This window comes from Alligator mississippiensis, chromosome 4, assembly GCF_030867095.1.
Source record: "Alligator mississippiensis isolate rAllMis1 chromosome 4, rAllMis1, whole genome shotgun sequence".
Classification (NCBI taxonomy): Eukaryota; Metazoa; Chordata; order Crocodylia; family Alligatoridae; genus Alligator; species Alligator mississippiensis.
This window is the reverse complement of record NC_081827.1, coordinates 27,727,048-27,754,906: the sequence shown is the minus strand read 5'-3', so window position 1 is coordinate 27,754,906 and position 27,859 is coordinate 27,727,048. Positions and strand designations below refer to the sequence as shown.

At 44.2% G+C, this 27,859-nt stretch overlaps 1 protein-coding gene across 2 annotated transcripts in view; it reads left to right on the top strand.

Moving 5' to 3' along the window:
• Nucleotides 1-27,859, top strand: part of COG5 (component of oligomeric golgi complex 5) — a 355,827-nt gene that overhangs the window by 257,944 nt on the left and 70,024 nt on the right. For both annotated transcript variants that reach the window (XM_006257811.4, XM_019487452.2), the window contains 4 exons: nt 10,787-10,868; nt 13,791-13,995; nt 16,211-16,372; nt 17,801-17,900. In XM_006257811.4, the coding sequence (XP_006257873.1) occupies nt 10,787-10,868; nt 13,791-13,995; nt 16,211-16,372; nt 17,801-17,900 (549 nt within the window). The remainder of the gene's footprint in view (nt 1-10,786; nt 10,869-13,790; nt 13,996-16,210; nt 16,373-17,800; nt 17,901-27,859) is intronic.

Below are 27,859 nucleotides of genomic sequence, written 5' to 3'. Positions count from 1 at the left end.
CACATTCCAGATTTTGAAATCATAGTTTACCTACTTAAACATCCCTGTTGTTTGAGTAGGTTACAGTGTTCTCTAGTTCTTGATATAAGCTGTTTATAGTTTTCTGTGTTCTTTTAATCATTTGCTATATTTTACACTCAAAGTGACTACAGATCACAGGTGAATGGAGAGATCTATTCAATGTTATGGAAGCATCTGATAGCAATGGGATAGTGGGAACTGATAACAGGGAATTGATTAAAAAAGGAGTTAATAACACAATGGAAAACATCATCATACACTACACAAATGTGTGATACACCCATGTCTTGAACACTATGTGCAGTTCTGGTCTCCACATCTCAAAAATGATGTGGTAGAATTGGAAAAGGTACCGAAAAGGACAGCCAAAATAATCAGTGGTATGGAGCAGTTGCCATATCAGGAGAAACTAAAAAAGGCTAGGACTCTTCAGTTTGGAAAAGAGAAGGCTGAAGAAGGATATGATGGAGATCTCTAAAATTATGAAGGGTATGGATAAAGTGAATATGGGAACCGTTATTCACCAAGGCCCAAAATATTAGAACTAGGGGGCATCTACTGTAATTAGCAGGAGACATTTTTTAAACTAGCAAGAGAAAATACTTTTTTATGCAGCACATAGTTAACCCATGGAACTCTTTGCTGCGGGAGGCTGTAGAGGCAGATAATAGGTTCACAAAAGGGCAAGACAGATTTGTGGATGATGGATCCATTAATAGCTATTAAACAGAACAGTCAGGGATGTATCTTCTGCCATCCCTAAGCCAATGGTGGATGCTAGGGAGGGTATGAGCAGAGAATAGATATACCCTGTTTAGATGTTCTTCCTCTGAAGCAACTATTACTGCCACTGTCAGAGCTAGCAAACTGAGTTCAGTGGACCATTAGTCCTACCCAGCATGGCACTTCTTATGCATTCTAAAATGGTCTTGGAGCAGGGATAAATTCCTAGTTTTTGTTGAACATAGCCAGTCAGTCATGTGAAAATGCCCCTTTGAATTTGTTGTGTAGTACTTCCCTGTCTTCTCTTCATACATAAATAAGAAGGTATTGAATTTGAGGGAGCCTACAAACAATATCCTTGAGTAATACACAGTTCTGATACACCACTTTCATGAGCACCATTTACCCAGTGCTTTGAATAAGATACAGGTCACAACAAGGAAAAGTGGAAACTAGTGTTTAAAGATTAGGTTGGTACTCTGCTGGTATGTAAAGAGTAACCTGCATGTTGTTTGTGCCTTCGGTTCACCTCCCTGTGAATAGGTTAAAACATCAGGTTTGATCTATTGCACTGGCTTTTCTTTATCCAAGTCCATTCAGTCCTTAGCTTTTCTCTTGAGATTGCCAACAAATATTCTGGTTCAGCTGGTGAGGAGAATGAAAAGAAGTGGTTTTAAAATAATTTTGTGACCACTTTCACTAGATTATTTGGAAATTGGATTGAGTTAACATGCTTCATTGCCAACCTTTCCTCCAGGCTGGGATAGAGAATTTGAAAACTAGTTCATTTAACTCTATAATTAGTCATAAGAGACCATTTGTTTTATAGTAATTTTTACATGTTAAAAAGGAAACTGTGACATGAAGAATTAAGTAGTTGGGCATTTATGTTTTGGTACTAAATTAAAACACATCAAAGGCATTTTTAGACTCATAGAAGCTTAGGGTTGGAAGGGACCTCAGAAGGTCATTTAGTCCAACCCCTTGCTCAAAGCAGGATCATCCCCAACTAGATCATCCCAGCCAGGGGTTTGTCTAGCTGGGGCTTAAAATCCTCCAAGGATAGAGATTCCAAAACCTCTCTGGGTAACCTGTTCCAGTGCTTTACTACCCTTCTAGTGAGAAAGTTCTTCCTAATAGCTAATCTAAACTTCCCCTGCTACAATTTGAGACCATTGCTCCTTGTTCTGTCATCTGCCACCACTGAGAACAGTCCAGCTCATAGTGGGTAAAATGGCAGATCCAGCCAGCAGCTGGGCTCCCATTTCCCAGCAGCCCCTGCCCAAGTTGCTGCAGCTGGTTTCCATGGAGACCCAGGCAGCAGTGGGGCCATGACAGCATGGGGCCAGGGTTTCCATGGAGAACCGGCCCCAACAGTGCTGGCAGGGTGTGTGGCTGTTCAGGGAGCTGCTCTGGGGCTTGGACTGGGGCTGGGATCTTGTGGCAGTGACAGCAAGGTCCGGAGTCAGGGCAGAGCAGTGATCCACTGCATGCACGCCCCTACCTGGGGTGTATAGGCAATGGATCGCACTTCTTCTCTGGCTCCAGGTCGTGCTGTCACTGCCACAAGATCCTGGCCCTAAACAGCTTCCCACCCAACCGCGCTTCCTGCTAGCACTGCTGGGTCTGGTCTCCATGGAAACCCTGGCCCATGCTGTCATGACCCTGCTGTTAGGGTCTCCATGGAAACCAGCTGCAGTGACACAGACAAGGGCTGCTGGGAAATGGAGTCTGCCACAGGCTGCACTCTACCCTCCCTGGTCTAGTTTCATCTTCTTTGGAACCTCACTTCAGCTAGTTGAAGGCTGCTGTTAAATCACTCTGTCTTGTCTTCTATAGACTAAATAAGCCCAGTTCAGCCTCTTCTCACAAGTCATATGCCCCAGCCCCTTAACCATTTTCATTGCCCTCTGCTGGGCTCACTTTAATTTGTCCACATCCTTTCTGTAGTGGGGGCCCCAAAACTGGACATAGTACTCCAGATGTGGCCTTACCAGTGCAAAATAGAGGGGAAGAATCACTTCCCTTGACCAGCTGGCAATGCTTCTACTAATGCAGCCCAGTATGCCATTAGTTTTCTTGGCAACAAGGGCACCCTGTTGGCTCATATTCAGCTTATCGTCCACTGTAACTCCCAGGTCCTTTTCTGAAGAGTTGTTGCTTAGCCAATTGGTTCCCAGCCTGTATTGGTGCATGGGATTGTTCTGTCCTAAGTGCAGGAATTTGCAATTCTCTTTGAAACTTGTAAGATTTCTTTTGGTCCAATCCTCCAATTTCTCTAGGTCTCTCAGAATTCTAGCCCTACCTTCCTACTACTCCCCCCAGCTTAGTGTCATCTGCAAGCTCGCTGAGGGTGCACTGTATCCCATCTTCTAGGTCACTGTTGAAAATATGGAACAAGACCCTCCCCATAGGCACTCCACTTGATACTGGCTGCCAACTAGATATTGAGCCATTGATTACTACTCTCTGAGGTCGATGATCCTGCCAGTTTTTTATCCATGTTATAGTCCATTCATCCATTTTTATCCATTGCAACTTTTGAAGTTACCTAATATTAATGATCTTTTTTGCTTATTATAGAAAAGAGGACTACAAATTTTATAAAATATACTAACTTACCTATAAAACAGATGACTTCACTTCTTAGTCTAAATCAGGGGTGGGCAAAATACAGCCTGCGGGCCAGATCCGACCTTCCAGCCCATTCTGTCTGGCCTTCAGGGCCTTTAAAATTTTTAGAAAATTAATTTTTATCTGCCCACGGCTGCCTGTCAAAGATGACAGGCGGCCTGCAGCAGCAGGACCCAGTGGGAGCCTGCAGCTGAGAAACAAGGCTAGCCCAGCTCCACCCAGTGCCGCATCCTCTTCCCGCCCTCAGCCCTGAACCAGAAGCCTCTGCGGCTTCTGGCCTCGTGTCCCTGGAGCTGTTCCCCCTCCCTCTGTCCAAGTGGAAAGTAAGGTAAGATTGGACAGAGGGACCAAGGGGCCTCAGAGCTCTGTTTTCTGTGGCTGGTTGTGGGGAGTGGTGGGGGCTGCAGGGAGCGGTGTGGCAGCAAGGGGGGCCGTGGGGATCAGTGCGGGAAGTGATAGGTGTGGGGAGTGGCGGGGCCCACATGGTGCACAGCAGGCGGCAGGCAGTTGAGCTGTGGTGGGCCCCGGTGGGCAGTGAGGCTGCAGCAGGCCCCAGCAGATGACACAGCAGGCCCTGATGGGTGGTGGGGCTGTGGCGGGCCTCAGGAGGTGGTGGAGCCATGGTGGGTGGCGGAGCCATGGTAGGCCCTGGCAGGCAGTGGGATTGTGGTGGGTGGTGGGCCCCAGCAGGTGGCGGGGCCACAGCGGGACCCAGTGAGCAGTGGAGCCACAGTGGCTGGGGGGGGTCTTGGCAGGTTGTGGGCCCCAGCAGGTAGTGGGCCCCAGTGGGCGGTGGGCCCTGGCAGGTGGTGGAGCCATGGTGGGTGGCAGAGCCGCGGTAGGCCCTGGCAGCCAGTGGGGTCACGGCGGGCAATAGGCCCTGGCAGGTGGCAGGGCTGAGGTGGCTGGTGGGGCTGTGGCAGGCGCTGGCAAGCAGCAAAGCCACAGTGGGCAGCAGAGCCATCGTAGGCTCCGGCAGGCGGTGGGGTTGCGGTGGGTGATGGAACAGCAGCTGGTGACAGGCCCCAGCAGGTGGCAGAGCTGTGGCGGAGTCCCAGCGAGCAGCAGAACCGCAGTTGGACCTAGTGGACAGCACAGCCATGGCAGGACCTGGCAGGCATTGGAGCCACAGTGGGTGGCAGAACCCAGTGGGCGGCACAGTGGGCCCCAACAGGCAGCAGAGCTGCAGGCAGGCCGCAGTGGGTGGTGGGGAGGTGGTGGGCCTTGGGAAGTGGCAGAGCTGTGGCAGGCAGCAGAGCCGTGGTGGAGTTGCAGTGGGCTGCAGCAGGTAGCAGAGCCGTGGCTGGGCCCCAGAGATGGGCGGGACCCGGCAGTCAGTGGAGCCACAGTGTGTGGCGGGTCTCAGCAGGTTAGCAGAGCCACGGCTGGGCCAAGGCGGGACCCAGCAGGCAGCAGAGCCCCAGCAGGCAGCAGTGCCGTGGTGGGTCCCAGTGGGAGTCACAGCTCTGGTGGGCCCCGGCAGTTGGTGTAGCCATGGTGAATGGCAGGGTCGCGGCAGGTAGCGGAGTTGCAGTGGGGCCACAGCGGGGGCCACAGGGAGCACTGCAGAAAGCGGTGGGGGGCTGCAGGGAGCAGCGGGCAAGCCTGCAGGAAGGAATGCAGGGAAAGGTGGTAGCAGGCAGGAACACAGAGCCTGTGGAAGTGCCCTGGGACTGGCAGGGACACAGGGTGGGGTTGCAGAAGCGCAGAGCCTGGGCATGGAGTCTGCCTGGCTGCATCGTGTGAGGCTTAGCCCAGCCCCGGCTCTTTCTCTCAGCACATACCCAGCCACTATACCCACACCTCACTGTGCACACCTATGCACATGCACACACACACGCCCCGCCACTTGCACCCCCTTACTGCCCACACAAAATGCACAGTAGGACTGTATTTTGAGCTGTTATACAGCTACCTCTAGATACACTTTTTGTAAAAACAGAAATCAGTATAAAAATATTTTTAAAGAAAATTAAAATAAGTTATAGTAGATATTTTGTGTGTGTGTGCATGCCTGTATACACATATATATATCTATCTTTTTCCCAATTTCCATATTGCAGCACCCTTCCTCCCAAAAGGAGTACTTCCAGGGCAAGGGGAGGGACTTCCGATGGCAGAGGTCAGGTGCTAGGGGGTGGGACTTCCAGTCCCAATATGGTGACCAGGGGTGGGGCAACTGTCAAGGGGTGGGGCTACCTATGCAGCCCTCGACAGCTCCCCAAAACTTGGTAAATGGCCCTCCGCCCAAAACAGTTACCTGACCTGGTCTAAATCCTTCCCGTGTCATCAAATGCTGCATAGGGCACAAACCTACCTCTGGCCTTTTATTGCATCGTGAGCCACTCTTTCCATGTTCTTTATATTAGGTCCCACATGTTTTCATAGTCATAGTTTTCCTCCGTGCAGCAATTCTTTCTCTGGGCCCCTTTTATGGCATCACATCTGCTGTATGTAGCAGTCTACTTTTTTACTCATAACGAAGTCCATAGCTGTACTGAACAGGAGAAGTGAGATAATGCAACCTAGTTTCACACCAGTTTTTATGCCAAAATATTTGCTGAAATCTGTGTTTACTTCAACTGTGCACAGTGCACCTGGATATAAAGCCTGGAGGAGGAGGAGGAGGAGGATTTTTGTTGGTGTACTGTAAGACTTCAAGATGTGCCAAAGTGAATCATGATGGCAGCTGTCAAATGTGGTCTTAAAATCTCTGAAATCAGTGAGGAGTGTTTTTTTTTTACCTTTCCTTGCTCTTTTTGCTGATGTTTCTTAAGGTGAAGATCTAGCTTAATTAAATTTCTTAATTTGTATATATAAAAATTCCCCCTGTTGAACAGAGCAGACAAAACAAATCATGCCACCCAAATATATTCATATGTTAGCATCAAAGAATGTGAAGATCTGTGAAAGAATTTATTTTCTTAAGGCCGAATTGTAAGATGACTGCACATTCATTAAGGTAAATTAAAATGAACTGGAACAAAGCAGCCTTATTCCAAAATAAGAAAGTCTACAAACGGGCATTCAGGAACAGCTGTTCTTAAAATTCACACTTTGTCTTAATTTGAATTTACTGACACTTGAAGACAAACCTTTTTGGTAGTGTCCAGGTTCCTTACGCCATATAACCCCTTTTTGTATAAATATTTTTGCCAACTTTAGGTGGCTGCTTGCTAATGTAGGACAGACAAACCAATAATACAGAGTTAAAAGAAAGACCTTGCAGTGCTTTAGCTACTCTGTGGTAACTGTTTTGTGTGTCTACTTCTATCCCATTATAAGTGGAAGCTGAAGCACAGTAACTTAGGCCACAGTGGGTGCATCTATACAAGATGTTTACTACAGAATTGCCTAATTAGCTCCACAGTAAACATCTCACTTCTACATGTGCAGTGCTCTTAGGTCTCAGGAAACTAATAAACTCCACAGTGGGGGGTAATACTTGTAACTACAAGTACTATCCTACTGCAGTTATTTGCTGCACAGCAGCGCAGATGTAGATGATGACTCAGGCATAAATTGTGCCCGGTCAGCCCATCCAGCAGGGGACCACACTCATGCCTGCTGCCTAGACACATGACCCAGCCAGCTCCTCCACTGCCCAACACAGCCACCGGCTGCCTGGGAGGACATAGAGAGAGGACATCAGGGAGGACACTTGCAAGTTATTCTTGAAGATAACACAAAAGGAGGAAGAGGTAGATTGTTCACTCCTATTTAGATCCTGCAGTGGCTAGGACTCAAAACCCTGACCAAGGCTATATAAGAAGCTTTGAGAGTACCTCTCTAAGAAATCCTCTTTTGCAACCAGGAAAAATACTGTCAGGGCAAGAAGGGAATATTGCCCCTCTGAGTTCTAGATACTGGCCACCTATACAAGATCCTAGATTTAAAAGGCAGAAGTCCTCTTGGTCAGTTATGGAAAAGGGTAGCTTAAGGTCCAGGCCTGGCCACAATATCATGGATGCCTGCTTGTTAAGAGTTTTGTGTAACACCCATCATTGGTGCTTCAGCATTGAAGGTTCCTGTATGGGTGTCATCAGTGTGGACCTCTTTAGGACCTTTTCCTTTTGTCTGCTCATCATCTCAACATTCTCATGACTAAAAGTCCTGATGCAAAGAATTTCAGCTGTTTTCCTAGTGCTAGTCACCTGTGTTGTTAGGAATAAAAGTTTCACAGGCAGTACTGACAGCTATCCTCAACTCAGTACGAAACTCCTGAGACATATCTTTTAGTCCACAAACTAAACTTTTGCCTGGCACTCCAGATAGAATAATTCCTCTTAAGGGAAAGGTATTCCTAATATTCCTTGGGCTTAGACAGCATCAGAGTAGTATCATCAGCATGTTCCCTACAGACTTGTTCATTTAATCCCCAGTTTTCAGAGAAATACTCTAGGGCACGTGCTTCCTACCTTAAGTCTAGGAACTGTGTAAAGAATATCACTATAATTAGCCCATATTCCATAGCTCTGTAACCATTCCAGTAGCGCATGGGGCTTTCCACACAGCTAGGAAGTCAGCATCTAGTGCTCTCCATCTAGAATAAGATCTAGAGCTCTCCACCGAAGCAGTGGGTGAGACCTCAAGTGACTCAGCCAGCAATCCTCTAGCCGTTGATTCACAATGCCAAGACAGTGAAGAAGAGGATATGCGTATGTCTTTATTGCTTGATGGAGTTGTGCTTCTTGCTTCAACTAACATGATGTTTGATGATGACAAAACTTTTCAAGAGTAGTTGTATTGCATGGTGAACCCTTTGGAGATTCCTATGGAAGTATTCTGGGAGAAATCACATAGGCTTCTGGACTTTCAGGTATCAGATTTTTAGCCTGTGCTGCAAATATGCTGTGTGGGGAACATTTTTTCGTTTGCACTGTGCCTCTTGCAGCATCTCAAACTGGTTTGGGATGCTGCAAGAGGCATGTGTGCGCTCATATGGATGCTCTTGTAGTATCTAAAACTGTGCGACAAAGGAGATATCTATAGGATGTGAACAGTTTTATATTCATCATTTGTCTGGCTCAGTGGTAGTGGCAATGGCTCATGAATGCGCCAGCAAAGACCACTCAGTGATAGTTCCACTCCCCTTGAAAAAGATGCAAAAAAAGCTGGACTTGTTTTGGACTTGAATGGTAGTGTTGGAGTGATGTAGCCATGATGGGGCAAGAAATATGCAAGAAGCCAGGCTTTTTTTATAGCTAATAGATTTAATTGAACCAACTGCATGTCTGACAGAGATTTAGACAAGCTTGCACTGCAGCTAGGACTAAGGTCTTTGGGGTATCCCCTAACTTAACTGTGACTTACTGAGATATGGTGAATGCTTAGGCTGTATCTACACAGAGACTACCTAATTGACTATCTACCTACATTAAGTTGTGACATGAGATTTCTAAATTAGACCCACCATTGAGAGTTAGAATCCCACCCCAAGCTGCTCAAGCAAGTTTTGCAGCTTCTTTGAAAAATATTCTAAGCTTAGAGACATGTAGGGCAGCAACAAGGAATTTGAGGCACGCACTTATACAACACTATTCCATGGGCAACTGATGCCTCCTGAGTCAGGGGGGGCACTTGCCCCCCCAGTGGCCAGTCAGCGACCGAGGGGGCAGGGAGGGGAGTCGCCCCACGGCCGATCCCACCAACCGGCACTTCTGGGTTGGCCATGGGAGAACCATGGGGATTGTTTCTCCTGGCACCCCCACTCCCTGGCCGGTGCTCTTGGGGGGGCAGGGGCACACCTGCGCTGTCACCTGCCCCCCCCCCATGCCCAGAAACGCTGGCTGTCAGGGAGTGTACCAGCGCTCTCAGGGGGTGCGCGTGCACCCCCATTTACCTCCTACATGTCACCACTGCACTATTCTACAGTAAGAACATCAAGATCTGATGCCCAGTTTGGCCAGGATGTCTTACAGTCACTGTTCAGCCAGGCTCTAAGCACTCATCTCCCACAGTCATTGAGTGGGAGGTATATGGACATAGGTAGAAGAAGGAATGGTTCTGTTCCTTAAAGTATTTGTGGGGGACATATGATCTGCCCTATTAATTCCATTGAGAGTTAACTGGAGCCTAGTGGTACTTTACATATTAGCATTGCATTGCTGCAGAACATCTTTGTAGAAACATCATGCTTATGCATTCCTTAATTCCTGTTGGATGTTGTGGCAGAGTATAGAATGTCCAAGTTTGTTAGAGGTATCGCCAGTCTTCTCTGTCCCCAAATTTGAGATCATGGTCTTCTGTCCAAAAGGGCTGTGAAAGAGGAGTGCCCTCTTTTCCTTTTTGTCTAAAACTCCCAACCCAACTGCAACATTTTCTTAGAAGCTAGGGCCATCCTGTACATATCTGCTGAAACAACTGACTTTCCCAGACAACTTCTACTAATTCACTTGGACTCTTTCCAAACAAAAATCTCCATTGCAGTAACAGTAAAAAAATTGTGCAAGTGTTAAAATAAATTCTACTTTATAAATGTATTAATAGACAATAGGTACCAAAGGCTAATTTCTGGAATGGGGTAATTGGGAGAGTGAGAACAATTGTGTTTGTCGCAGAGAGGTTTCATAGTGTTTGGGAATCTACTGGATGTATTATATCCAGCGTGCTACAGCTGATTATACATGAAGTTAAGCGCCAACAAAGTAATGGTTATTACCCCTTTCAGTCATACCACACTAAATGCTTTGTGGCTCTACCTGATGACATTCTGAAGTTAATCTTTATCTCCACTCTTTCATGTCACTTAAAGACCTATTGCAAGAGCTAAGTGTTCTGAGACGAAGTTGCCCAATCTTCTGGCTCCATAGGCTGGATAAGTGGTACAGGTTTGGTCCACTGGCCAGATCCTGCCAGGGTCAGCACACAGGTATGCTGGCCCAACCTCATGTGCCTGGATCTGGCTATGTGCTGCCCTAACTGTGCCTGAATCTGGCCTTACACCAACTCCATCTAGCATACAGGACCCTGTTCTCTGACCCACAGAGCTCCCCATGGAAATTTGACAGCACGGGAGTGGCGATTACTACTGCCACTGCTCCCCGCCACCGAAATTTCAGGCCCTCGGGGAGCCCAATGGGCCAGATGGCAAGGCTCCACAGGCTGGATCTGGCCCATGGGCTGGGGGGTTGAACACGCCTGAGCTGGGAGTGTCTCCCTAAACCAAACTTCCATTTGAAATCTGGATTTTTATTTGCTGAGAGCAATAAGCCTGTTACTAGTCATGACCAAAAAATTTGTTCTGCAGTTTTTTGGTACATTTTATTCCAATAAATAAATAAAAGATATGAGTTCATTAAACCATTTTGGAATGGTCTGGGAACCTTTCTTGGCCAAATGTAATGTCACATACAGTTTTATTCTTCAGAATATAGCTTGAAATTTTCTCTTTCTTTCCTCCTGCCAGGAAGGCCAGTCAGATATTTTTTACAAATTTTGGACTGCAGTAACTCAGACTCTTTCATCTCAGTTTCAGACAGCAACAGACTGTAAGTAAAATAGTCAGCATGTGTGATTTGTGATGTCTTATATAGTTATTATGAAGATATGTCAATTCAATAAGCATTTGCTCATTATTTCCAGTTATCAGAGCTACAGCTGTGGTTTCTCTTCAAAATAATGGCTTGGAATATGCTGTTTCTCTTCAAAAATATTTTTTCATAAGTGTTGATAGATGTATTTGTGATCATCACACTTTTCCTCAAGCTGTTATTGTGTTATTCAGGAAAAAATGTACTTTGCTTTATTAAGCATCCATAATCCAATACAAAAATGTAGTGCCTTTTTTTTTGGCAATTGTGTGAAGAAGGGAGAATTTCTGTTTCATAAGTGAATGGTTATTAGATAAGACCATAAACATTAACTTAATTAAAATCTCAGTTGTTGTACTATTGTACCGTGTGAATGCTGAGCTATTGTAAGAATTGGGTTACTTGGAGGTAAAATAGGGGCTGAGCTCTACTGAAAATATTGTCTTAAATGCTTGAGTATAAATAAATGGGGGCAGTTCTGAATAGACTGGCAGAGCATGTAATGAATGCAGGTAAAATTAAGGATTAAAACTCATGTCATAAGCATTAAACAGCATTATTACTAGTAAATAACAATGGAGCATCTAATTGGCTGAATTTTCAGAGGTAAGTAATGTGGGTGCATTCACAAAAATACTCTTCGTGCTTGTGAGAAGCTTGCAAAACTCCCACCTTAGGACATGCAAACAAGATGTAGTATACATGCATTTATCTTTGTTGGGCTCAACTATTGTGCTGTCCCTTCAAAATTTGGGTCTACACTGCTGTTTAGCAGAAATGCTATTTTCAGGAAATGGCTACTGTGGTTTCTGTTTGGTGGTTGCTTAGTAACTAGGTGATTCTAAACACAAATGTATTCAATTTATATTAAAAACAAATTAATGGTACTGATCACCTCATACAATGTTTATAACAAATGTACCTATGTACGTATGACCCAGCAGTTGCACCAGTCTTATGTTTGAACTTAAGCACGTGCATAGGTGTTTTCGGGATTGGGACTTGAGATGGTGAAATAGTGATAAAGGGATCAACTGATATTTCAGTGTTGAGGGAATTTATATATCCTGCCAGCAATACCTTATATGGCTGCTAGTCAAACATATTTTACTGCCTATAATTTTTAGTGTTATTTTTATCTAAAAGGTTGGTGAAGATGGCAGACTGCTTATGCTACAAATGCTTCCTTAGCTTTTCAGTGTCTGGGGTTTTATACAGCAGTGCATGCAATACATTGCCAGTTGACTTAATTTTTTTTAAATTGAAACATCTGTTGTGGAGACTGTATATTTATCATTGAAATACCAAGGTAGTTTCAAAAACAGTTAAATATTTATAGAACTACACAGAAACACTTTCTCACAAAAATGTCTTGTGAAGGAAGGAAGACTTTTTTTAAGTATTGTGATACTGGTGAAATGAGATAAAGCACTACTTTTCTGCTATCAGGGAAAATGGCAGCAAAAGGCCTTACAATATATTGATTTCTGTCCTAGCAAGGAGAAATTTAGTACCTTGGAAAACCGTGGTTATTTTTTCACTTTGTTCCTTTAAACTATTGTAACTGATCTTGCAGCACTGACTTTAGTAAAAAAAAACCCTCATATTCACATCTCTGGAAACAAGACTCAGCTATACGGGGTAGAAGGGGTTTTCATGTATGAGAATTAAACGTGCGACAAAAAGTAAACAACAAGAATAACACTATGCCACTTATTCTTGTGCTGTGGGGAAAATGCTGTTATAGATATCAGCTAATTCTGTGAAGTTTCTACATGCTGTGGAAATGGCTGTGGTGCTTACAATGGTCTTAATGTAATAAATGCATCTAAATAAAAATAATGATTTAGGGATGTGTGAAAGTGGGGAAGGACGAACTGAATCGGATGTTCAAGAACTTGAAGACCACCAAAGAAGGGACCAATTTTCTACTTGCCTAGGTGATGAACCCACTGAGTCAGATGATGTCAGCGCACAATTATTGTCAGTTTTTAAAAAATCCTTCTAAATTTGTTTTATTTTCCACTTCTTGCAGCCTACTTTTCAAAGCTAAAAAATTACACTCTGCTGGATTTGTCATTCTTTATTTGACAAATACACAGTCAATTTTTTTAAAAACTTACTTTAAAAAGCAATATGCCTGAGGGCAAAACACTTCAGATATTTAGAATCTGAAAGGCTTTCCCCACTAGGTTGTATTAAGGCTTGCTAATGATTTGAACCAAAACAAATTATTTCTGTCTTTTTAAATTTGTCTTGAAAGCTGTAAAATACTATAGATTTTTCCATTACCAAAATACTATTGGAAAATACTTTAGATATAATGATATCCAAGTACATTGCTGGGTTTTTTTCATAAATAGCAAAAGAAGTAATAATAAAAATAAGTTTTGTCAAGAATTGTCATATTCAAAGTTGTGATGTTTATTGAACAAGGTGAAGCTTTTATGTTCAAGTTTTGGATTGCAGGAAGGTTGCATTACAATATTTTTTATATTTACCATCTGCATGTATTGTTACCTCAAAGTTGATGGTGATGCACAGTTGGCATGGCTACACATTCATTAATATGCAGTAATTATTGCGCATTTCATTTAGTACTTGCTTAATGAAGTACTAACTAAATGTGCTGGCAAACACCTTTTTAGTGATACGCAGTAGCCTAATAATACTGTGCAGTAGCATATTAGTACTGTCTGTGGTGTGATGTGCTACTGCACATTAAGTGTCTTATGTAGACACACCCAGTGATATTAATTACAGATTACGTCACATATTGTATATCAGTGTATTCATTTAAATGCAAAGGTACATGCTGTTTATTCCAGAAGCTTCTCTGAGCATGGCAGTAAATTCTGTTTAATGTTTTTTGTTTTACAGCTTCTATGTTTTTGAAGCAAGCTTTTGAAGGAGAATACCCTAAATTACTGAGACTTTATAATGACTTGTGGAAGCGGCTGCAACAATACAGTCAAAATATTCAAAGAAATTTTAATGCAAGTGGAAGTACAGATCTTTTAGCTGAACTGCAGCAGATGGAAGAAGATACTCAAGACATATTCATGCAAAAGAAACAGGATTATGAGTATGTGAATTATGACCTGCTATACCCACTAGGATGACATAGAGTGCTAGCTCCTTAGAATATGCTTTAAGAGGGAATATTTTTATCTCAGAATTCAATATTATTCCACGTCATGGAGCAGGGAATACATTGCAGGACAACTGGAATGTTTAGGGTTTTATCAGCAGTCTAGCTGTCAACTATTTTTTCTGTAAGATTATGACATACAAATATTCATATATGAGAGCTGTAACATTTTTGTTAGATTCAGTAATTAGGTACGTTGGGTTGTCTTATTTGCAGATCTTCTACTGTTACTTTGCATTTAGTTTTGTCTTCAAATCTATATATAGCTGTAGAGAACTGGAATTACTGCAACTACTGTAGTATCTTCCTTTACTTACTGGTTCCATAATCATGGGGGCAGGTGAAATGCTCAGTTCTTGATGATTCTTAGTATATTTTTTACAGATTCTGGTATATATGTGATTTGAGTGCCAGGTGTAGGAGCATTTGTTTAGAACTTCTGAGAAATCCATCACGAATTTATAGTTTAGAACAAATATTTAGGTTGAGATTTCTAAAAGTACTTTGCCTTGGCTTCACTGCGATCCCATTCAGGTCTAAGAGAGTTTTAACACTGCCCTCAGTAGAAGCAGAATCAGGTCCATGGTAAACTCTCCAGAAATGTTTACATACAAAATTTGGATATTGGCTAGTATTCATTCATTTTCCCTAATAGAATTGTAATGATTGACATATATTCAAAATTAATTTTGAAGCTTACCCAAAAATGGATTTTTCTACCTCAAGTTTTGTACAGTTATCTGCAAAATAGAGAAAAGTGTTTTTGGGTGGGTCACAAACTATCTATAAATGAGTTACATGGCTGGAAAGAAAACTCTGATTCTAGTTTTGACTCATGTTTAAAGTATGTATCTCAAGGATAGCTTATTGCAGGAATTCCAAATTTGTTAAATACAAAAAGTAACACTACCTACCATCACAGCTGCAACACCACTTCAACAATACTTAAATACAGTAGGCTCCAGGGAAAACTAGTGCATGGAGCTGAATGGAATTGCACAGGATAACTAAATGAGCAGTTATTGAATTGAAAGGAAAAAGAATTCCTGGGTGTTATACAACTCCAACTTACAACTTTTGTTAGCAGCATGAACGGCTGAGAGAGCAAGCAAGACTGGGCTGGGACTACTGCAGAGTTTATAAGTTTCATAGGAATTTCAGCTTTAAGTGTACTACTACTTTATTTACCGAAATCCAAAATGACATTTTTCCTCATTCAACATATTGGGGGGGAAGTCCCTCATCTTGGATTTGAGAACAAGGTGGAGGGTGGTGGCATGTGGCTACTGTAGCTTCAGGTTGGGTCTGGAGTCTGAGCCACAGCAACTGCCTGCCCCCCACAGCTGTTTACTCCCTGATGCCTGCCCTCACCAACCTCTGCTGCCATCTCCCCCTCTCTCCCCTCTGCTTAGTGCCAGTTGTGACTCTAGCCCCATTCGGGCACAGGGCACATGGTAGCTCTGTCCCTGCTCTGGCCACACAGAAGTTGCAACTATGGTAGTAGCTCCAGCATCCCAAAACCAGAATTACTGCTACTGCAACACCTCTGATGTGTGTCCTTATAACGGGGCAGAGCTACCATGTGCTCCATATCCCAGGCTGGAATGGGGCCAGAGCCACAACTGACAGTAAGCAGTGTGGGGGAAGAGGCTGCATGGGAGCCAGGTGGGGGGACAAACTCTGTAGGGGGTAGCAGAGTAGAGGCTGGAGGAGGTAGAGGGTACAGGGAGGCAGGCAGGGAAGGAGAGGTTGTGGCGGGGGGGCAGAGACTGCAGAAGTGCAGGTACTGCGAGGAGACAGGTGCAAGGGGGTGCAGGCATGGGGGGTAGGCATGGGGGGAGGCAGAAGTTGCAAGTACCACAGCGGAGCAGGCAACAGGGGGTAGGAAGAAGGGGTGGGGATCAGGTTGCTTGCCTGCCCTCCCGCCTGCCTGCTTTCCCTACTGTGACAGTGCGGGAGGATGAATTTAAGATTACTTTCCAATAATTAGGTTCTGTTCATGGAAAATTATAACAATATATAAATTTTCCAGGTATAGAATATAATTATTGTAGGGTCATCCTACATTTGAAGTCATCTTGGATTCGGGTAAATACAGTCTATTTGTTCATTTTTTAAAATGTGTCATAATTTTATCTTTTGCTCTCAGTCCAGAAAAGGCCTTGAAAGATTCACTGCAATCATATGAAGCTGCTTATTTATCAAAGTCTTTATCACGACTCTTTGACCCTATCAACCTTGTCTTTCCTCCTGGGGGTCGTAATCCTCCTTCTTCAGATGAGCTTGACAGCATTGTTAAAACTATAGCAAGGTATGTGGTTATAATAAATTGCAACACAGTCTGCAACTTTTCTTTTTTTCTCTCTTACATTATAATTTTGGAAATGAAGCTTCATTAAATGTTTGATTCCTCTTTAATTACATGAGCAATTAGCACTGAAATTAAATCAGGGCTTATCTCTGTGTTTTGTTGTGCAAGTATAACTCTGGAATATTCATATAGGATCTGCTCTCCTGCCAACTTGTACGCGATGACGGGTTCCAATAGTTGTACTTAAAAACAAGAAAATAGAGAAATTTTAAATATTGTGCAAATGTATTACATCTTAATTCTGACTGTGGTAAAAGGAAGATGCTGTTCACTCGGCTGTGCACTATACTTCTTAATTAAAAGAATCTATTGCATGGGATGAAAAGCCAAGAATAATAGATGAAGAAGAATATCCTATTTGGAAAGAGTAACTTGAAATGTTTAAATCACAAATGAAATATTTCTCCTTATGCCCGAGTTTTAGTATTTTGCCCATGTAGCAAGGACTCTCACCATAAGCAGGATGATAAGGAAACTTTTTCTGCAAATTACTGGTTGTATTCCTATTGTGGGAGATGCTGAACCCCTACAGCTCTCTTTACCTGCAGAGGGAATTACAAGTGGTTGGCATTCCTCAGGTTTGGTTTACGTTGTTTATATTTATGGATCCTGATCTGGCAGGAAAAATCTTATGATGCCTCCTTCTCTGTGTCTCTTGGCAAACCCTCTTGCTAGTGATGGTTGGAGCCTGGTAAAGTTCTCATACAATGACACTTCCCACTTGTATGGATCCTGACATCTTCCTTGGCATTTGGAGGTGGTTTACTTTCTCCTACCTCCGGTAGCACTGGGTTGTAATGCTGCTTGGAGAACCACCATAATTTTGCCCCAAAGAGTGGGGGCATAGCATGTCCTATTCACAGCGATCCCAAAGGAGTGTTTTGGGCTTTACACTGTTGTTTCCTTCAGTTTGTTCCTTTTGTCCCTTTTGGGATCTCTAGTGTTCTATGTCATGGCCCAGCCTAGTAGCTGGGACAAACTAAGGTACCCTCACATGGTTTGCTCCCATAATCCTAACTCAGAATGAGTAGGTACTTTCCTCAGTGGCAGCAGTAGCAAGCAGGTCCTGCTAGCCAGATAGTTAATTGAAGTCAGTATTTTGAATCCAGTCCAAATACTATAAGATGATTTAACTTGCAAGCTATGGTCCCAAGGATACCCAACATGCACTTTTATTAACAGAAACACTTGGCACATGAAATTCCTGAAGTGACTCCTTAGCCTATAAATTGAACTGTTGTGTCTCAGAGGTTTGGTTCTATGTGCTACTCTTCTCTAGGTTGACCTACTTACTAGGTATTAATAGTTCATTCATTAAAATAATAGTACTCTTTAATTTTAATTAAGATTTCTGATCTTTGTTTTCAGTGAGCTGAATGTTGCTGCTGTTGATCCAAATCTCACATTAGCAGTATCAAAAAATGTGGCAAAAACCATACAGCTCTTTGGAGTGAAGTCTGAGCAGCTTGTAAGTAATTTTAAATCTCTAAATACATTTATTTTTATATATGAAATATTTTCTTACTTTATTAGTCTATGATGAAAACAGTGGTGAAATCATGGAAGATAAAGCTATTGAATCAACTTCCTATTGCATTGCCATTTCATTGAGTTAAATTCTGCTTTAGGTGATCTCTATGACTGTTGTGTGATTTTCATATTTGTAACTGAGGGTAGCACATGTCCTATAAATCAAAATGTCAAGGTTCTAGTTGTTGTGAAGTAGAACTAAGATAAATGAAGGGTAATAAGTGTTAGCACTTAATGGTCCATCCATTACAGAATACCTCTTACATATTGTATTAAAATACCTAATACTTGTAAATAAAGTTTTCAGTCCTTATTTTGATCAAGGTTTTTGGTACGTTCTTCTACAACTATATACTCAAGTGACAATTCGTTCTGGGCTTTTTTACTTTCATCTCACACACTTCCATCCATTTGCCATGCACTGTTACCTACTGTGAAATTGAATAGGAGTTGAGCAGCAAGAAGCCAACACCGGGAAGTGCAGTGATTAGAATCATAATGGGAAAATTTAGGTTTAAAATACAATATTTTCTAGTGCATTCTGATGTCAGTATTGTTATGCTTTTATTGAAACTCCAGTTTAAATAAAAAAAATTAATTAAACTACTTCTTAGAATGTGAAAACTGTTTATGCTTTTTGGAAATGACAGTTTAGGTTACTACTAACACATGGTGAGATTTTCTTAAACAGCTCTATTTCTAATCAGATTTCACTGATATTCAAATATTTACATTATTGAGGGGTCTGTTTAACTTCCAGGTATAATTTACCTGTTGAAGTGCAATGAGAGATACTTTGCTTCCAAGTGACCACCTGTTGTATAATTTATATAAGAATTGCCCAAATTGTGGTTTGCAAAACATCTGGGACCTATGGAAAGGGGAGTAGGAAAAGGTCCATGAAACCTCATGCAAAATTTGTATACATTTGAAAATAAGTATTCATAAATTTAGGGCAGTGATTCTCAGCCAACGTGCAACAAAATCCTTTAAAGATGCTGTGGAGCACCACACAATGTTAGCATTGTTAGGTATGTAAACATGATTCACATAAACCCAGATATATCAAATAGGAATCTAGAATGTTAAAAACATTCTGACCTGTTGTAGTCTTTCTGGCTTCTTTGTAACAAAAGAATTGCTCTATTATTTTTCCATAGTCAAAAAATGAGTAAAAACTCAGAGCTGGCATTTTCTTATGGGTTCCTTGAGTCTAATGAGGAGTGTCTTGAGTCTAAGAAAGTTGAAAACCACTGGGAGCAGTAGTTTCCAACTTGTGGTCTGCAGACTGTGTCTAAGGGACCCTCAAAAGATGACTATGATCAATCAAAAGTAAGTGAATTGCCACACTTACTATTCAAAGGGGTCCACATCTCCAGTCAAAATTTCCAAAGGGGTTTGCAGCTCCATTAAAAAATGCTTAGGGATCCGCAAAGGAAAAAAAGGTTGAAAACCACTGGATTAGAGGAATGATGATGACAAAAAGACATTCTCAGCAAAATTTTGGGTTTTTTTATGTTCTGTAAATAAGCATTGTGGAGAAACTTTTCAAAAAGGCGATGAATCCAGATGTACTAAGGAAGTTTCATTCTGTGAGAACTTTACAGGGCACCAACCATGACTCATATGAGGTCCTGGGGAAGTTCTTTGAGAAAATTATCCAGGAGCACATCTGTGAGGGACCAGCAGGGGATATTATGCTCAGGGGTAAGCAACATGGGTTCATTAGGGGCAGGCCCTGTCAGACCAACCTGGTGGCCTTTTATGATCAGGTCACAAAATCCTTGGACATAGGTGTCGCGGTGGACGTAGTCTTTCCGGACTCTAGGAAGGCCTTCAACACTGTCTCTCACCCCATTCTCATTAAAAAATTAGGCAACTGTGGCATGGATGCCTACACAGTCAGATGGGTTGCAAATTGGCTAGAGGACCACACCCAGACAGTGGTGGTGGACGGGTTATTTTTGACCTGGAGGAATGTGGGCAGTGGAGTTCCCCAGGGCTCTGTCCTTGGGCCTGTAGTGTTCAACATCTTTATCAGCGACTTGGATGAGGGTGTGAAAAGCACCTTGTTCATATTTGCAGATGACACTAAGATGTGGGGAGAGGTGGGCATGCTAGAAGGGAGAGACAGGCTACAACTAGATCTGGACAGGTTACAGGGGTGGGCAGATAAGAATAGGATGTGATTCAGTACTGACAAGTGCAGGGTACTGCACCTAGGGAGAAAGAACCAGCAGCATACCTAAGGCTGGGGAACTCCCGTCTCATCAGCACAGAGGCAGAAAGGGATCTTGGAGTCATTATTGATTCCAAGATGAACATGGGCCGCCAATGTGAGGATGCGGTCAGTAAGGCTAACTGCACCTTGTCATGCAGCCACAGATGCATCTCAAAAAGGTCCAAGGAGGTGATCCTCCCCCTCTATGCGACATTGGTCAGGCTGTAGTTGGAGTACTGCATCCAGTTCTGGGCACTGCACTTCAGGAGGGATGTGGCCAATATGGAGAGGGTCCAAAGGAGGGCCACCTGCATGATCAGGGGTCAGCAGGGCAGGCCCTACAAGGAGAGGCTACGGGACATGAACCTGTTCAGCCTCCACAAGAGAAGGCTGAGAGGGGATCTAGTGGCCGTCTATAAACTTACTGGGGGGGCCAGTGGGGAATGGGAGAGGCCCTGTTCCCCCAAGCATTACCTGGAGTAACTAGGAATAACGGCCACAAGTTGATTGAGAGTAGGTTCAGGCTAGACATTAGGAGGCACTACTTCACAGTCAGGGTGGCTAGGATCTGGAACAACTTCCAAGGGAAGTGGTGCCCGCTCCTACCTTAGGAGTCTTCAAAAGGAGGCTAGATAATCACCGAGCCGGGGTCATTTAATCCCAACATTCTTTCCTGCCCATGGCAAGAGGTCAGTCTTGATGATCTGCTCAGGTCCCTTCCGACTCTAATCAGCTATGAAACTATGAGGTTTTGTCAAGAGACACAGAGGAAAAAAGCCTCATAAGAGTTTTCCTATCCTTTCCCTATATCCTTGGTTGGATGGGACCTCCAGGCCAATAAATGTAAGCATCTGGACTTGAGGAAATATTCAAGGCACTTCCCATAGTGCATCTGAACTTAAAGGTTCTCAGCCTTTTCAGACTCAAGTCCAGACCTCTTTGCCTTGAGTCCAAAAGGACAAGAACCACTGATTTAGGGTATAGACACATAACACACTTAACCTTGGGGTAATTTGACTTCATTCCAAGGTAGAAAAGGAGTAGACACATGACATGGCATCTTGTACTGGTATAAGTCATTCAGTTTAACTGAAAGACCAGACACATCAGCTATAATTGCTAGGGGCACTGTAAGCCTCCCAGGACCATAGGGTGTTTTTACACATGCTTTGGGGGTGGAGATGGGGGTGGAGTGTTATAATTAGAGCAGCTCTTGGAGCCACTCTAATTAATGCGCCTGGAGCGTCTTGTGTATCAGCATACCCGTGCTTCAAATTGGTGGCAGGGGCACTTTATCTAAAGCTTGTTGAACGAGCTTTAGTTAAAACGCCCCTGTCGCCATTTTGAAGCCCAGAGACACTGATTCACAAGACACAAAGACTGGCTAGAGCACAGTACAGGCAACCTCCACTTAGCACTCTTAATTGGTTCTGGAAAAATCGAGCATTAAGCAGAACTGTGCTAAGCGAAACCCATTTCCCCATAGGATTTAATGTAAATAAATATAATTTGTTACCGCCACTTCTTACCACCACTGCCGCATCAGCCACATGCCAGCCTGGGCCCTGCAGTCCTGCTGCCCCACCCTGGGCCCCTGCTGGCCCTGGCCCTGAGGCACCAATGTGGACCCACACGCACAGTCACTGCTTCTCATTGCCACCACTTTTCGCGCCCCGGCCTGCCTGCTCGGTGCTATAGTGAAACTTGCTAAGTGCTAAGTAGAATCAGCTATGTATTTAAAATGAGCACTATAGTGAAATAGCACTAAGCAAAACTGTGTTAAGTGGGAGTTGCCTGTAATTACCATGCTCCAACAGACTTGATTAATTGAGTCTGCTCCAACATGCTGTAATTACAATCTGCTGGACCAGCCTCCCAGCTCGTGTACAAACACCCATATTGTATAAGTTGTCCAGTCTTTGTCAGAATTAATATCTAGTCATTTGGTTATTCAGAAACATGGATCATTTGGTGAAAAGTAGAGAGAAGGAGAGAAAGGAAAGAGAAAAGGAAATGCAGAAATATACTGACAAATATATGATGCTTTTTAGAGCAACTGATTTGAAACCACACTGCATCCTGATGTGGTAGTTATGAGGGATCATGAAGCCTTCAAATTTGTTCTGATATTTAACAACTGAGGATCTCTCACTGAAGGATATATCTGAGGAGTTTCAGGAGAGAAAACTCTGAAAAATCAAGAGACATGATTTCTCAAACTGGCCGTCTGAATATGAATACCCATTGGGCATATTTGGTATTTCTGCAAACACTATAAGTAACACACTGTAGCTGCAGAAAACCTTAGATTATCTTACTCAAGATGCATGGTATCAAAACTTATAGGTCCTGAAGCAGCTCCTCAGGATAAAACAGTGCCTTTGTCAAATACCAGTTTTGTTTCATATTAGCAACGTAGCTGGGGAAGCCATGGAGCAAAAGATTTCTTAAACCCAAGAAAAGTGAATGTGTAACATTTCCTTTTAATGATTCATCTGATGTGCTCCAAGATTTTGTAAGAGAGATTTATGATGGCTCTACTAAAAAAACTGCGGAGACAAAAATACCAGTTATGAAGAATTTCAACATGTGGCTTAGTTACAAATTGGAATGAAACAAAAACAAAATCTAATTTTCTTGTGAAGGAAATTGGGGGTGGTGGGGAGAGGAGGACTTAATTTCAGATCGGTTGAAACTTCTCTGTTTGATTTTGTCTTTTAAAATTGCTCTGAAAAGGATACTGGTTTAGACTGAGCTTTTATCCAGAAGAAGTCTTCTTGGGACCAAAATGCGATCTGTACCAGAAAACACATAGGAGGAGCGTTGGGGAAAGTTCCTGGAACTTCTGTGATCCCCACCCCAGAATTCTGGCAATTGCATACATAGTGTAGATATTGAGTGATAAGTTAGTTCTCTTCTGGCTGATAAGCAGAGATCCTAGAAACCCATTTGCCATGGGAAAACACAGAATTTGTGTTTTACAGAGAACTTTTAGAATCATCAAAAAAAAACAACTTACTGAAAATAAAATTCTGGCTTTCCAATGGAAACCAGGAGTCCTCATAGCAGCCTGCTGGGGGGGCATAGGTAGAGGGAGACAATTTTACATGGCGGAGCTGAGTAAAACTTAAATTTAAAAGATACTTCTACACACATGCACACACATACACAGAAAGTGCCCAGCAGTTAAATGTGTAGAGGGGAAGGGGCGTGGGGAAGGCACGGACTATGGGAGGGGGCAGATTGAGGCCCCTGCGGTGAGGGAGAGAGTAGGGTAGGGGTAAGGGTGAATGGCACCCTGGGGTGGGTCATGGGAGGATTGGAGCCCGGGCAGCTCGTCCAGGGTCATGAGGGGCTCCTACCACTGTGTGCAGCCCTGGGGCAGGCATGGGGGGCACATGCCCCCTGGATTTGTGCACGAGCCAGAGGAGGGCTGCTGCTGCGTGCTGGGTTCTGTGCCCCGCTGTAATGCTACGTGCCTCCTGCAAACTGACTTTGTGGAGGCCCCTGCCTGCCTGCTTACAGGAGGCACGTGGTGTCACATGGCCACCAGGGCAGTGGGGTGCAGAGCTGAACCTGCAGTGGTAGCCTGCCTCCGCAAAGCCCTGTGCACAGATCTGGGGGGCATGCCTGCATAAAACAATGGAAGCTCCCCGCACTGCTCGACGATCTGCCCAGGCTCCAACCCTCCCATGACCCACCCAGGGGGCCCTGTTCTCCCCAGACTCTGCCCTACTCCTTCCCTCACTGTGGGAGCCTCAATCTGCCCCCCCGCCATGCCCCTTCCCTTCCCCACGCTCCTTCTCCCCTACACACTTACCTGCTCCACACATGGCTGGCCCAGGCTCATTTCCTGGTCACCTGCAGGCTCAGGCTGCCCATCTGTGTCTGTGTGGGCCCTTGCCCCACTCCTCCTGCTGCAGCTGCCTGGAGCCTGCAGCCAGGCTGCCCTGTGGTCCAATGTACTGCCACCACTGTCCTATGTTTGCGGGGGGCTAAGCCCTGTTAGCCCTGGCCTTCTGCTGCCTATGTTGGGGGGGAGAAGTCAACAGCACACAGGAAAGCAGCCAAATTGGCAGCTGCCCCTTTCTCCCTCCGCTGCTTATTGACTGAGAGGGCTACTCATTGTGTGGCCCCTGCCCCAATCTGCCAATCAGCAGTGAGGGGCAGAGCCACCATTGGGGCCCCTCAGTCAATCAGTGTTGGGCGGACATTGAGTGGGGGTGAGTCTGCTCTGGATAAATGCAGTTTTTTATGTTTTTTATTGGAGAATTTTGGTTTTTTTAGCATGGAAATCTAGGATCCCTGCTGGTAAGTCTAACATTACCTTACTGTGCTGGACAAGTACTGTTACAGACTGGAGAAGATAATGGTAGATGCTGTGGACTGTAGTGATCTTGATGCCAAAACTTCTATTTTTGCTGGTGGTGCTCTGGATCCCTGGTGTGTTGTTTCTCAAAGTTAATTGCACCATCATGAATCATTTTGCACCGTGTCATGTTTTGATACAGTCTCCCACAGCATTCCCACAGGCAAGCTAAGGAAGTATGGGTTTAATGAATGGACTGTAAGGTGGATAGAAAACGGGCTCAGAGAGTAGTAATCAATGGCTTGATGTTTAGTTGGCAGTCGGTATCAAGTGAAGTGCCCCAGGGGTCAGTCCTGGGACTGGTTTTGTTCAATGTCTTCATCAATGACATGGCAGATAGCGTAGAGTGCACCCTCGGCAAGTTTGGAGATGAGACCAAGCTGGGGGCAGTAGTAGATACACTGGAGGTTAGGGCTAGGATTCAGAGTGACCCAGATGAATTGGAGGATTGGGCCTAAAGAAATCTCATGAGGTTTGACAAGGAGAAGTGCAAAGTCCTGCACTTAGGACAGAACAAGTACATTCACTGCTACAGGCTGGGGGCTGACTGGCTGGGCAGCAGCTCTGCAGAAAACAACGTGGGGGGATTACCGTGGAAAATAAGCTGAATATGAGCCAGCAGTGTGCCCTCGTTGCCAAGAAGGCTAATGGCAAACTGGGCTGCATTGGTCGGAGTGTTGCCAGCAGGTCAAGGGAAGTGATTATTCCTCTCTATTCAGCACTGGTGAGGTAACATCTGCAGTACTGTGTTCAGTTTTGGATCCCCCGCTACAGAAAGGATGTGGACAAATTGGAGAGAGTCCAGCAGAAGGCAATAAAAATGGTGAGAGGGCTGGGGCACATGACTTGTGAGGAAAGACTGAGGTAACTGGGTTTATTTAGTCCAGAGAAAAGAAGACTAAGGGGACTTAATAGCAGCCTTCAACTACCTGAAGGGGGGCTCAAAAGAGGATGGAGCTAGACTGTACTCAGTGATGGCAGATGACAGAACAAGGAGCAACAGTGTTAAGTTGCAGCAAGGGAAGGTTAGCTCAGATATTAGGAAGATTTTTCTCACTCGGAGGGTAGTAAAACATGGGAACAGATTACCCAGAGAGGTGGTGGAAGCTCCATCCTTGGAGGTTTTCAAAACCTGGTGAAACAAAGACTTGGCTGCGATAATCTAGATGGGGATGGTCCTGCTTTGAGCAAGGGGTTAGACTAGATGACCTCCTGAGGTCCCTTCCAACCCTAATTTTCTATGATTCTAGTAATTATGGGCTGTTTTGAACATTGATACTATGTTAATTCAAGGTTCTTCTTAGACAGTCCTTTCCTTATATCTTTTCTGTTGCTTACCATATAGACCTCTATGCCAGCATAGTTCTCCATAAACCATATCTTGCAGAGCTTGTTATCAGAGATCCTGACTATATGGCTGATCAGGTGTGTCATTGCATGATTTAACTTATTTGTGCCATATTATTTTGTAAACTCCCTTTTGTCTGCTTATTTATCTCTTCCCTAAACCAAACATTCCAAATTTTTCCTACTTTCCTCACAAGAAAATATTTTCTATGCCTTAGTCATCAGGTTCTGGAGCTGTCCTATTTTTGAATAAAATGGGAAGAGAGAAGAAAGAGGTCTAACAGACCTGCATATTATCTTAGCGGTAAAAATCTGGGCTCGGATCTTACTCTGCCTGCTAGATGTCTAAGTGTATGCAACTGCTCCCTCCAAAATTATATCTTGTCTGAGAAGAATCTTATACTGCCCAGAGACACCTGTTGGCAGCTTTATGCTTCAGAGCAGGTAGTTGCTTATCAACAGCCAATAGAAAATGCTAGACACAGGAAGTGTGAGCTCCCATGCCTATGGATCTAACTCAGGACTGCTGCTTATGTGCCACCATCCTTTGGATCCAGATCACTCAAATGGTTGAGGCACTTCCCTGGTCTAGGACTGAGGGACTCACCCATGTTTTGCCCAGTAGCTTACTGATTAGGGCAGTTGCTGAAGAAATGGGAGACCGTAGTTATATGCCTTGCTGAACCTGAGTGAGTTGAACCTGTATGTGCCACCTCCCAGGAAAATGCCGTAGTCCCTAGGTTCTGGCCTGGGCAGGGCTGAAGGCATCCTGTATCGCACCTGTTAAAGCTAAACTACTGTGTGGAAAAGAAGGTAATAGTCATGGAAGCAGAGGTGGAGCCTGGCTATGTGGACTAGTGCAGATGGTCCTACACTGGGAGGGAGGGAGTCCTGGGACCTGCTGTCTATACAATTTGAATTAAATAATCACTGGATAAAATGCTAAGTAGCATTGGAAGCAGAGGTCAAAGCCAAGGGGTAAAGTAAGGAGAAATCAGCCCACGCTTACAGACTCATGTAGTCACCTACATGCTACTTAGATGCCTACTAAGTGACATGGTATCTGGCCCATATTTTTTTTTTGTCTGTTCTTCATACATTTTAATATATTGCTTGCTTTTTTAATACAACTTCTGCCCTCTGGGCTGGTTTCCTTCCTCTGCAGTCCTTTTTATATATTAAAGTGAAGTAGCTCTCACAAGAGAAAGTACAAACTTGACTCTTAGTTTCATAGTTGGTAGGGTCAGAAGGGACCTGAGATCATCTAGTCCGACCCCTGCTGTGGCAGGAAAGAGTACTGGGCTCAAACGACCCCAGCCAGATGCTCGTCCAGCCTCCTTTTAAAGACCCCCAGGGTAGGAGCCAGCACCACCTCTTTTGGAAGTAGGTTCCAGGTCCTAGCCACCCTGACAGTGAAATAGCGCTTCCTAATGTCTAGCTTGAAACTACCCTCCGCTAGCTTGTGTCCGTTGTTTCTTGTAACTCCCGGGATTGCTCGGGGGAACAGGGACTCTCCCAATGCCTGCTGGTCCCCCTTGACTGGTTTGTAGACTGCCACTAGATCCCCTCTCAGCCTTCTCTTTTGGAGGCTGAACAGGTTCAGGTCCCTCAGCCTCTCCTCGTAGGGCCTGCCCTGCTGACCCCTGGTCATGCAGGTGGCCCTCCTTTGGACCCTCTCCATATTGGCCACATCCTTCCTGAAGTGCAGCACCCAGAACTGGACGCAGTACTCCAGCTGCGGCCTGACCAGTGTTGCATAGAGGGGGAGGATCACCTCCTTGGACCTGCTTGAGATGTATCTGTGGATGCACGACAAGGTATGGTTGGGCTTCCCGACCGTGTCCCCACACTGTCGGCCCATGTCCATTATGGCATCAATGATGACTCCAAGATCATTTTCTGTCTCAACACTGGTGAGAAGGGAGTTCCCCAGCCTGTAGGTATGCCACTGGTTCTTTCT